Below are 12,180 nucleotides of genomic sequence, written 5' to 3' on the forward strand. Positions count from 1 at the left end.
CGCCCGGGCGCGCCGTCCCCTGCGGGGCGCACGAAGGGAAGCGGGGAAACTGTGGCATCCCGCTGGGAGGGGCCGCTCGCCTGCCCCCCTTGGAGGCCGGGCTTCCCAGCTCGGGCGCGATCCCTCGGGAAAAGGGCCCCCGGGGTGCTCTTGCAGGAAGCAAAGCCACGCTCTAACTCGGCGTGCGCGAGGGTCTGCCCTGCCCGGGTGCGCCAGCAGCACCCTCTTCTTCTGAGGCCTTGCTGGAAAACAGATATCAGATGGCTAATGTGCGAGCCCCCTGGGAGGGAGAGATTGCCCTAAAGAGGAAGACTGGATAAGTGATGAAAAGATGAGGAGAGTTAAATTTAGAAGAGTCCGAATACTTGAGGTGGGAGCGTAAGTGAGACAGGCAGATGTGAGTCTTTGAACCAGAAGAAATTAGATTTTGGTACAGTCTCCCACACCAAAAGGCATTCTTGCACAGAACGGTGTCTGTCAGAAAAGAGACTCTTGATGCCAAAGAGTTCTAAGAGGAGTTAGCGAACGCTTGCAGAGCTTGTTGCTAGTGTAGGGTCAGATGTGATTTCCAAGCACGTTCCTGGCCTTGCTGCAGAGAACTCTATGAAAAGAAGAACTGATGATCATTTCACTTAACCTGGTGCCCTTGTGCCATACTGAAACTTTTGCATGTGAATTCTTGTGATTGTTGCTGTGTTGCACCTCAGCCAGAGAAAAATCTCCCCCTTTCATTCGCATCCTGTGAACAAAAGACACTGCAAACATATGGTGTGTCACTCCATTGGCGGGTTATGAGAGTATTCCCACCATGCTAACAGAGGAAATTCAAATACAAGATGAAGTTTTTTCTGCTCAGGCTTTTTTAGCAAGGACTTACCTCCTTGGGAAGGTAATTTGAAGTATGCAAAAACATGCTATTATATAGTGCACAGGCAATCCGTACTGCTTTCCACGAGGAACACTGGAGAAATGTGTGATGTAACTTGCGCAGTGAAGAGTTACAGGCATCTGTGGCAGCAACCAGAACAAATCTTGAATCCTGATTATAGTCCCTATCCTAACCCCACTAGACTTTTCCTTCCTTTTAAGACTTCCCTCCTCTCCTCTGACTTTGTCCCAAGCCTGGGCAAAGGCTGAAAACATGTTTCAGATCAATCAAAACACTAACTACTTAATTTCCTGACCAAAAGGGCTGATTTGGCCAGGAGAGGTGAGGGAAATGGAAGAAAGAAGTTCACAAACAAGAGTCCAGTGCATGAGGGGAGGGAAATACAGTGTTCAGTCTCTGGTTTTGGTCTTAATGTGAAGTACTTCCACTGTTCTGACTTTATAGTCTTGGTGCCAAAGGGTTACAGTTAGGGGACACAAGTGATATGAGCTCTTGCAGTAACAGGTGAAATTGGGCTATCCATTTTTTTTGGCATCTGCTAGAAGCCCTGGGAACCGGATCTATAAACTCTGTTCAGCGCTCCGCAATCTGAGATCCCATTCCCAAGCTCACCAGGCATACAGCTGAGAGGATGCTGGGATGCAGGAAGCAGCAAGGACGGATAGGCTAGGTTTCCCTAGCTCCTTGTCCCCTCTAGGCATGTGTTTTTATCTTTGAGGGCTGCTTGTATCACCACCCGTCTTTGTGCCATCAAGTTTCTTTGAATGGCTGATGCAACAGATGAGAATTAGGGCAATGAGTGTACTCTGCAGGCCTAGCTCCTTTGAAAAGCCAGGTACTGTCCACGGGCTGGAGGGTGAATAGGCCTTTTTAGGTGTTGGGAATTGGACAGTGGTTTGCCTACTCTGAAATTTTTGGCCTTGAACAGTAGCCAGTATTGGGTGTTTGGGGAAATAACTCTCAAAAGAGTTGTCCATAAACTAAACTTAATACCATAAAATGATGGCTGCAGGAGGCTGTGATCAGACTTATAAATATGTTCACTGATCAGCTGCAGGGGCTGTGTCTTTCACTGGCGTGAGAGAGCTCAGAGATCTCCTCTGCTCTCCATTTCCTTCTAGTAGATTTGGGGTGAGTGGGTATCGAGTGAGCTGTGCCACGGTGGCAGGACATAGTTGATTGGCCATGCATGCTAGGCTTGAGAGTGCCACCCTCCTGCAGGCTGTTTCCTTTCTAGCAACAGGGTGGGGTATTGCTTTGCTTGGAGCTGCAGGGACCATCAAATGGGTGCACACTGGAAATACAAAGTGATGTGTGCTTGCCTCATTAAGAAATGATGGATTTTAAATGAGGTGGTTATGAGGGCAAAGACAGGAAGAGTTGCATCTAATGGGTTCACAATAGAGAGAGAGGGAAAAAAAATCCAGTTTCTTTAATCAGGCTAACAACTGGGATTGGTATTGCTCCCATGTTATTTGCAAAAGGAAGATTAGGGAGGTGCTTGCATACATGTAAGCACCATAAAAGAAACTGTTGCTTAACTAGGCTGGCCAAAAAAGCACCTCTGTGATAGGATAAGGGTGGAGCTTTGTCTGTGCCTTGCCCCCATCTGCCTTGTCTCATGTACAGCATGGCCCACTTAGTACATGAAAATCTCCGTTGTTCTCAGGATCCCCTTTCTAAAAGCAGAGTCCCAATCCCATGCATATAGCCAGCTTGCCGGGGTGCATGAATCTAGGAGTGGGGTGATGCAACCCCTCCACACAAGTGATGAGGGACCAAGGATGTGTTCAGTCAGTCTGCTAAGCCTGGCAGAAGTATGTGCTCTGGGAAATCTGGGCTCTCTTCCTAGCTCTCTCTCCCTCTTTCAGAATAACTAAAAAGAAAGCAAAATAGATCTGATTTCCTATCTTTTCTGTTACAAATAAGTTCCTCTCTGCTTTCTGGAGGATTGTGAAGACCGCCTAATATTTATAGCCCTTCTGAGATGTGCAGTGGATGATGCTGGGTAAGAACAAAGCGTTAGGGTCTCCCATCCTGTCAGTCTGGGATTGAGGGATGGAGACCTTATTCCTCTCCTCCTGCTTCTATTGCCCCATTAAAATGCTATAGACCTGATGCAAAAGAAACTGTAGCCCAGTCTGGGCTGCAGGCCCAGATCTGAGAGAGAAAGCACGCTGTACTTCGATCAGTTTAATTACTTGAGGAGCAGGAGGCCCTTTTGCATTAACTAGTCCCCTGCTCAACTGGTTGCCGTTACACTGTCTCAGTGTTGCACAGTCCTTTGAGGAAAAGGGGATCTGGGGGTCTGTACTAGTAAAGGGAAGAGTAACTACCCAGAATTGTTAGTCTGTGCTGTCAACATGCAATTAATCCGTCTGTCTCCACTGAAAAAGCATGAAAAGTCTCCATGCTGAAGAAGTGAAACAAAGTTAAATAGTCAGCCTGTCCTGGTTGTTACCTCTTTCACTGTTTCTGCCTGCAAATTATTTCCTATGACTCAGTGTGTCAGCTCACAGCATCCAAACTGACTCAGCTCGTGCAGTTCCAGAGACGGCTCCATCCCTGTGCCACTCTCTGGAGCCTTCCCTGCTCCTGTTGCGGCTGAACAAACCCAGTTTCACACTTGCTGCTGCCGTTCCTGTGCCGTCTCCTGCAAGTGAGCCAGCCAGTGCCTCTGCTTGCTCCAAGCAGGGTACAGAAATGAGGCACTGCAGATGGCAGTTGGCACCTCCAAGAGGTGCTAGGAAAATGGGTACCAGTGGCCAAATGGTGCTACTTAGTTTTCCAAAAAAAAAGAAAAGAAAGATCAAAACACGGGAGAGAAAATGGACAGAGACTGAGTTTAGCTCAGTATTTACTTGCTGATGGTGTTTGGAGCTAGACTGAAAAGCACTTACAGATTACTTTTTCCAGAGGCAGCGACAGCCCATCTCTCAAGGTTAAGCAATCTCTGGGCCCTGTGCTGTGCGGGCACAAGCAGAGTACGACCATGTGGCAAACCAGGACAGGGAACTGATCTGACTGAAAACTGCCCATGCTTGCTGACTCGGCTTTCAGCTGGTTTTGGTGCTTGACCTGGTTCACCAGTCACTTGTGCCAACCCAGGGCAGAAGAAGGAGGTATGGAAATGAGTGGCCACAGAAATACAGATGGAGGGTGATGAGTGGCTAAGCAGTGCTGCTGGCTACAAAACCATGGCCAACAGAGGCAGTTGTGCACAGCGGAGTGGAAGGCCCAAGGGAAGATCTGGTTCTGACTCACTCTTTCGTAGCTGGGGATAGCCCAGCTCTGGGGGAGGTCTGAGGAGGAACTGAAATGCTAACAACGACCAAACTGCTGTGAAAAGCTGCAGTCTGGTATCAGAAGGGTGTGTGCAAGGCATGAGCTGTCCTTCAGAGGGAAAATGCTGGGCTGTTTCTCCAAGCCTGTCAGTCACACCAAATTTGTGTCTTCTCCATTATATTTGTCCTGTGGACAGGACCCTTCTCTTTCCTTAGACACATTTTCTCAGCTGCCGATAAGGCTGCAGTTATCCCCTGTGGAGCAAATGGCGAGGAAAATCTGACCAGACCCATAAGGCCGAGGTGTCAGAATGGGACAGCAGTCTGAATGGTGAACTTTCAGAAGTCATTCTCTGACGACATAATTCAAAACAAGGGACACTGCAGGGAGGAGAGTCATGATGCTGTTGAGCCTGTGTCCTAGTCAGTGCCAATTTACCTGAGTTGCCAGGAGGCAGTGAGGGACCTTTATACCCTTGCTTACATGACTGTTCCATGCTCCGGTGGCTTTGTGGAAACTCATTCTCAGTTTTTGCCTCTCTTTCTCCTTATTTTTGTTTTGTGCCTTCCAGTTTGCATACTCAAATGAGGCCAAGCTCCCTTGGGTGATAGCTTTTCTGTCTCACATCTTGCCTTGTGAGTTAATTTTATCTAAGTCTTCCAATGTAACGTTGCCTAAATGCAGGACCCTTTCACACAATTTCTCTTGCAGCTCTGTGGGGGTGCCTCATTCTGAATCCCTTCCCAGTTATCAGTGTGGGAACAGAGGAATGTTCCTGGTGTGGTCAATTCAGGCAGCAAAAAGGGGCTGGTTTCAGAGGAACATGTTCCCTGTAGCTATGTGCCACTGAATTCAGCGAGAAGCTGGAGAGGTTTGGAAGCAGTGACTTACATTCTGCTCTCCGTTTCAGATTCCCATACCAAGTGTGCCTGCGTTCCAGCCGTCCACCCCCATCCCTGAGCGCCTGGAAGCTGTACAGCGCTACATCAGGGAGCTTCAGTATCCTTTACTGTTATCTTAGTCACTGGTGTGATAACCCAGGAAGAGGAAGCAAGGGGACTTTCCTTCCTTGTGAAGAACAGAAAAGCTCATTCTGTTGTAGCTGGAGGGGAACTGAAACTTGCTCCCTGAAAACAGGAAGCTGGACTTGGGATGATGGTTTGTTTTGCTGCTCTGTTTCTTTTCTTTTCCACCCAAGCTACCTTCTGATCCAGTTCACTCCAGGTAACAAATGGGCATGTTGTTAAGGGCTGTTCCCCACTACCCACCCTTCTAGATCAGTGGCTTTACAGTGCCATTTCGTTAAAAATATGCATATCTGAGACCCTGACAGCCAGGTCTCAGATGGACTACAAGCTGTGTCACCTCACTGTAAAGGCATGGGTGAGCTGTGGTGGTGAGAAAACTACCTCTCAGGTCATCCTACTCAAACATTCTTCTCTGTAGCTGTCTAAAGGACAGCCAGTAACCCTGCTTTTGTGCATCTGTGGTATCCTGCCCCTTTATATGCAGAGCTGCCCGTGTGACTGTGTCCTGGGAATGAGATTTCTCCATCCCTGTTGTGCTGGACAGCAGGTATGTACCATGCAAGCACAGTCTAATCTCACTGATGAGATACAGAGCTAGCTCTGGCTTCAGCCCTAAAACAAGGTAAGAAGGCAGACCTTTTCGCACCTCTCACCCATCTAAGATGGTTGTGCTCTGGATTGGGTCCCAGTCAGTCTCAGAATAAGGTACCATGACTGTTTCAATGCTCCATGCATTCTGTGCAGACCGGAGCAGGCAGAGATCTATCAAACTTTGTTCTGCCTTGGTAACTGGAAAGCTGAGCAGACCATGTGCTGTCAGCATGGACCTTTGGGAAATGGAGTGGAAACCTGTATGGGGGAAGGAGAAAGAAGAATTGACAAGAAGGAAATACAGTGGAAGTAAGGAGGGACTATAAATGGGAGAAATGCAGGAGAGGGAGGCGGGGACTTTCTTGCATTGGTGTTATATTTGTGGGATCATGACTTTGCTGCAAGAATAGTAACATGAAAGTTCTTCAGACAGGTTTTCTTCAAGCTCTACTTTCCAAGCTGCCAAGCCCTTAACTTCCTGCCTCCAGGTACAATCACACTGGGACACAATTCTTTGAGATTAAGAAGAGCAGACCTCTGACTGGGTAAGTGCTGGCAGCCCCTACAGCATTCAATCCTTGCTTTAAGATGTTGGGGCCTTGCTATACCCACTGCTTTTTCTTCCTTTCCCTGGCCAAGTTCTAGGTGGCACTCAGGGCTTTTAGTACTGTGGCTCCATCCTGCTTTAGGTGACTTTATTGTCTGTTGCCTGGGGCACAGCTGGGCAGAGCTGTGTCTGGCCTTTCTCAAGGACAAGAGTAGGTTTTGCTGTCATGAATCAGTAAATCCAGTAAAATAATGTAAATGTATTTCAAAGATTTGCAGATTCTGCCTGCTTCTAATTGGAATATAACTATATGAACTTCTGATGTATTCTGAAATTAGGTCCTGCCCTAAACAAGCTTTGTAAAAGCCAAGTATCTTTACAGGTCTAACTTCATAGCTCCTGTGAGTGCCTTTGCAGAATCTAGGTTCACTAAGCTTTTGGTGTCTCGTACTTTGAAGGAGAAGGGGTATTCTCCTGACTGCAGATTTTGGGAAGAGCTGTGCCTCATAAGTTCCTCGAGATAAGCACCTGATGTTCATTGACTCTCTTGGCCAGCATATTGAGAGTCTCCCAAGACTGGCTTCTTACTATTGGTCTAGTCCATAGACTTATGTGACCCCAAATATCTTACCAGTGCAATGTCTCCTCCAGTATTTGTTGAACGGAGAGTAGGGTTGATGCCAGAGAAGAGGGCTTCAATGTCCTTGAACCTTGTGAGGCAAACATTGCTAGCTCTTGGTCCTTTGAGGCTTCTGCTTGTGGTCACATTGGTGTGCATCCAGAACTCACTGAGCCAAGTGCTGTGGTCCCCCTGAGAATAGAGGTTGGCCTAGTAGGCAGCTTTGCTGTAACTCACTGAAGGGAGTTCCTTGTAAGTAGCGACAGCATGTGGTAGAGACCTGGTTTGGATTTAGTATCTTCCTAAAGAAGATATTTTCTTCTGTTCCCTGTCCTCAGTGGGCCACCTTCTCTCCTGGAAACCTACCTTACATATATAGTGCAAAAGGGCTGAACTGGCTGTACTTGCATAGCACAAGCCCTCTAACTGTCCTCATCTTTCCCTTGTCCCACTCTGCAGGCTGATGGACCTGGCCAAAGAAATGACCAAAGAGGCCCTGCCAATAAAATGCCTGGAAGCTGTGATCCTGGGAATGTATCCTTTCCTCTGGAACTGTGCATGTCTGCCCATCCTTGTGTTTTCTCCTCTGCTTTCTTATGATGCTTTGAGGTTGCTGATAATATTGGCACCAAGCCCCACATCCCTCTGCTTTCCCTCCCCAGTTCTCTCAAAAAACCTCACCAATAAAATCCAAATCCAAGCAATTCTCTGAAATGTCAGAACTAGTTCTTCAGAGTTGCTCCTCCTTCCCCAAGAAGGGTGGTGCTGCTCTGGACAACTCTACAAGTGAGTAAAAGATAAAGGAAGCATCTAAGGAACATCTAGAGAGGGGCAAAAATAATAGCTAGAGTTAGGTCAGGATGTCCTTTGTGGATGACACTGTTCCCTTACTGCAATGTTGCCTGCATGTGCTCTACATTAAAATAAGTTAGGGATCCTCCCCAACTTCTAATTATGGTGTATGTCACTTTACTATTATGTCTAACACTGCCTGCCAGCTGAGGCAATGCCTTTGTTAATTCTAGACATGTGTCATCTTTAAGTACACATCTTTCCTAGCTATCTTCCAGGCTTAGTCTATGTCACTCAGGCTATAGATTCTTGATGCACATTGGTAAAGCCACCTGGAGGGGCAGAGATGGCAAGTGAATGTTTCAGAAGGGTAGTCTTATTTTTGTCCTCAAGCTTCCTTGGTTTGTGTGTGAAATAGTAGCTAGTAAAACAGATTAAAACAAAATGAGAAATAATGCTACAGCATTACAGTTTGGGAGCTATGGAATACAGTACACTTGAGGTGTTAGCATTGCAACTTCTGCATCACAGAACTGCCTCAAAATTAACTCCCCTTTGTTGATTGTCTTGTTGAAGAGACCAAGCCTGGTTTCCCCATGACCCAGATGAAAGTAGGACAGCTTGCAATGAGCTGGATTCTTCATCTGGAGAACAAATCCTGCCTATGTGATGCCTGAGTCAGTGGTGAGTCTGCTGAGCCAGCTGAGAGGGTTTAGAGCAGGAAGGAAGTATCTTGTCAAGAAAATGGTATCACTGGTTGTTTCCTGAATAGTGGCTGCTGTCAGTTACCTCACCAACAACATGACCACGCTGGACCGTTTCCCCATCAGCTTCAAAACCCACTTCTCAGGGAACTACTTCCGACACATTGTGCTGGGGGTGAACTTTGGAGGCCGCTATGGGGCACTGGGCATCAGCCGACGCGAGGAGCTCATGTACAAAGCACCCGTCTTCCGCACACTGAGCGAACTCATCTTTGACTTTGAGGAGGCATATCGCCGCTGCTGGCACACTCTCAAGAAGGTGAAGCTGGGCCACTGTGTGTCCCATGACCCACACAGCGTGGAGCAGATTGAGTGGAAGCACTCCATCCTGGATCTAGACAAGCTAACCCGGGAAGACTTCCGCAAAGAGCTTGAGAGACATGCCCGTGATATGAGGTTGAAGGTAAACAGCAAGGATGGAGTAGTTCGCTGCTGCATCCACTGTCTTGCCTGGCTCAGGGTGTGCTGGAGGAATGAAGTGGCAGGAGGCTCTCCTAGATGGTGGTGAAGTAGAGGATGAATTGGAGGCTTGGGGCTCTTTTCCTTTGTATACAGGCTGATCCCCTAATGAACACTCGTGCAATATTGCAGTTGCAATGAGCTTGGACCGTATACAGTCCTTGGAGCCATAGCTGTCTCTGTAGCTTGCTTTTTCTGGCTTTTGCATTTTTGATGCACTTGCCTTGACTTTTTGTCTTTTATTCCCATATAATTAATCATTGTTAGGCTTTGTGTTTTCTGGTTACTACTCATATTGGTTTTCTGCTCACGTTGCTCTTACTTTAATTTTTCTGGCAGATTGGCAAAGGAACTGGGCCACCATCTCCCACCAAGGACAGAAAGAAAGATGTCTCCTCTCCACAAAGAGGTCAGGCCAGCCCCCATCGGCGCAACAGCCGCGGGGACCGACGGTGAGTGGGGCTGCTGGGCAGGAGACCTATCTAGAGCATCTCTGTTTTACTCACAGACTCCACCTTGCTGTCTGATTTTGGATCCTTCTGATGTCTTACTGGGGTTCTCTATAACAGGGAATACTTCTCTGACCTGCAGCAACATTCTTCCCTAGTTTGTGCCTTTGTGAGTTTATCATTGCTGGGGAGTGAGGGGACAGCTGGTTTTTTCTTATTTTGGCAGGGAGAAGGAAGGCAGCTCAAATAGACAGTGATCTTGGTAGCTGACATTTAACCTTACGCAGGGGTCTGAGCTCTGGTGTCTCACAGACCTGGGCCCCAAAGATTCCAAAAATTATACTGCTGTCAGTGAGATTGTTTTCCTGAAACTGATCTGGGGTGCCAGAGTGGATTTCCTACTTTTCCTAACCTTCATTCTCTTCTGTGGAGGTCGTTGGGAGAGTTACTGGAGGTTGCAGAATAATCCTGCTCTCAATAGTGTAGGCTAAGTCTGAAGCTTTCCTGTACCTTTTCCTGTGCTGCCATCTCTATGTGCAGCACCTCCTGACTGAAAAAAGTTTCTGAATAGTTCTTGCCCTCTTTGCTCACAGGCCATCTGGTGAGAAGAAGCCTGCCGATTCCAAAGCCATGCCAGACCTCAATGGGTACCAGATCCGTGTGTGAAGAGAGCTGTGCCTTGTGTGCCTGGCTCCACAGACTTCTTGCTGGCCACAATTGGGACGTGGATCCACCTGCAGTGATTCTGACAAAGGGGCAGGGGAGCGGGAGCAGAACAGAGTGCTGATCTTCCCAGGTACTTCCTAGTGGGCCAGTGCCAGAGCTGGATCCCATGGGTCCCAGAGGATTCACCTGCCTGTTTCTGGGAGAGGTGTCCATCTTAATTCACTGAAACAAGTATTTTAAAAAAAAATAAAAAAGATCTGTACATTGGTGGGAGTTTGCTGCAGGACGAATATGAAGTGAGTGGGGTCAGCAGACTTGCTATCAATTTTTTTGTGTTGACAGCAAGTAGATGAAGCATCTTGTCGACAGTACTTCTTCCCTGTCTGCACAGAAGTCTTCAACCGATGCAAGACCTGCAGGGCTGAGGGAGAAGTGATGCTGGAATAGGATGGCCCCAGCATCTTGTGCAAAAACTCCTGGTTTTGTCATTATGAACACTTTGTTTAGCATTGCTCTTGTGAGAGATAGGGCTGAATTTGCTCAGCCTGATTTATTGATCATACAAGGGCCTCTCATCCAGAGAAACCACATCTTGTGTGCTTAGTCCTGCCTATTTCAAAGTATTTCATTGTCTCTGAGCGGGTAGACAGTGGGATGGTGATCCTCTTTACCCACTGCGGTGCTGGTGAGCTGTTGCTGTAAGTCCTTTTAAGTGGGTCAGGATATGCCTATGCCGTTGCCATATGAAAACAGGCACAGAGACCTCAATCGTCCCAGCAGTGGAGGCAGGGGCAGGCAGGGGCTGGTGGGAAGCCTGAACTTTGAGTCATCTCTTCATCAGCTTTCTCTCTATTAACTTCTAGTGACTGCTACTGTGAAAGTTTGCGGAAGGCACTTCAGTCACTGAGGTACGCATTTTAAGAATAAATAGTTAAAGAAGGATTTAATGATGTGAACAGGTTTTACAAGCATTTTTCCATTCCAGAAGGATCTTGCTCCTTCCTCACTGTAGTGTTAGTGCTAGAGTTACAGACACCTTTTGGTGGGAAGCCCTTCCCGAGGAGATTGCAGCTGCTTTCCTGATAGCTTAGCCTGGAGCCTCCTGAAAGTAGTTCCCCACCCTAGACCCAGAGCTGCGCTTGTGTTCTGGCTCTTTGGATAGCTGCAGTATTTAACAGCACCACTTATGCTAGCCTTCCCCAAAGGGCTGGGCTGGGCCTTTCTGCCTGCTTGCAGCCTTGACTCTTCCTACACTTCTTTGCAGGGGAGTGTTGTGCTACTGATTAAGCAGTGTAATGCTTGTCAGAAATCTCTTTGAGGCCTAGAGCCTGGAAACAGTGGGGTCGCCAGAAGTCAGAACAGCATGGCCTTGAAGTGATCTGGATGCGTGGATCTAGGGGATGCAAAAGCTGAGCAAGGGAGTATCCTTGAAAGAAACTGAGTTTTGTTTTATCACAGCACTGACAAGGAGCTAAACTTTCTGAAATACTACATATTTAATTTTGTTAGAATTGGGCTTATTCTTTCCTGTGAACTTGTTAGAAACATGATGGAGCTTAGCGCTACCAGGTTTTTTGTTGCAGTATTGCTGTGCCACACTCTCATATAAGCAATGATATTTTGGTGGCAGAGAATGGGTTCTTATCCCCAAACAAATCAGCTCTTCTGTCGAGTTAAAGCAGTGTTAATCCTTGAAGCACCACCCACAAGCGATTTAACTCAGGCCTTACAGGTTCCTAATTGCGCATCCCTAACTGTGATGTAACTTGCAAGGCGCTATATCCATACCGCTGCAGTCTGTCCTTCCAAGCTCTCTTTGTAGTCTGTACTTTTCTGCTATGCTGTACAACCAGGAGGACAATCCATAGGGAGGTGGCAGAACTTGCTGCTGATCCAAGATAAGGTTAATCCAGAAGAGGATGCCCGTTTCCACAGTGGAGTGCAACACCTGTACCCTCCCTTGCACTCCAGCTACATGCAACAATTTGAAATTAGACAGCAGTAGCAAGCCAAGCACCCATTTGAATGTGTCCTCTGGTCAATTTTGTGTGGCTGTAAATTAACATACTTAGTGTCTGGATGCTAACGACG

At 47.4% G+C, this 12,180-nt stretch overlaps 1 protein-coding gene across 1 annotated transcript; it reads left to right on the plus strand.

Annotated features, from left to right (window-relative positions):
* Positions 1–2,637: 2,637 nt before the first annotated feature.
* Positions 2,638–10,530, plus strand: VASH1 (vasohibin 1). The gene is made up of 7 exons (XM_009581790.1): positions 2,638–2,706; positions 5,085–5,173; positions 6,282–6,338; positions 7,419–7,493; positions 8,537–8,918; positions 9,314–9,426; positions 10,017–10,530. Exons 1-7 carry the CDS (start codon positions 2,638–2,640, stop codon positions 10,087–10,089), a joined length of 858 nt encoding a protein of 285 aa, XP_009580085.1. The 3' UTR covers positions 10,090–10,530.
* The last annotated feature ends 1,650 nt before the right edge of the window (positions 10,531–12,180 follow it).

The sequence above is a fragment of the Fulmarus glacialis genome, unplaced genomic scaffold (genome assembly GCF_000690835.1).
Source record: "Fulmarus glacialis isolate BGI_N327 unplaced genomic scaffold, ASM69083v1 Scaffold45947, whole genome shotgun sequence".
Lineage (NCBI taxonomy): Eukaryota > Metazoa > Chordata > Aves > Procellariiformes > Procellariidae > Fulmarus > Fulmarus glacialis.

Excerpts from the sequence above, each read along its gene's own strand:
- VASH1 (XM_009581790.1), top strand. The coding sequence starts at position 2,638 with ATGCAACCCCTCCACACAAGTGATGAGGGACCAAGGATGTGTTCAGTC. Across the intron at positions 7,494-8,536 it reads GAAGCTGTGATCCTGGGAAT|TTACCTCACCAACAACATGA; the intron begins GTATCCTTTCCT and ends GGCTGCTGTCAG. Across the intron at positions 9,427-10,016 it reads AACAGCCGCGGGGACCGACG|GCCATCTGGTGAGAAGAAGC; the intron begins GTGAGTGGGGCT and ends CTTTGCTCACAG.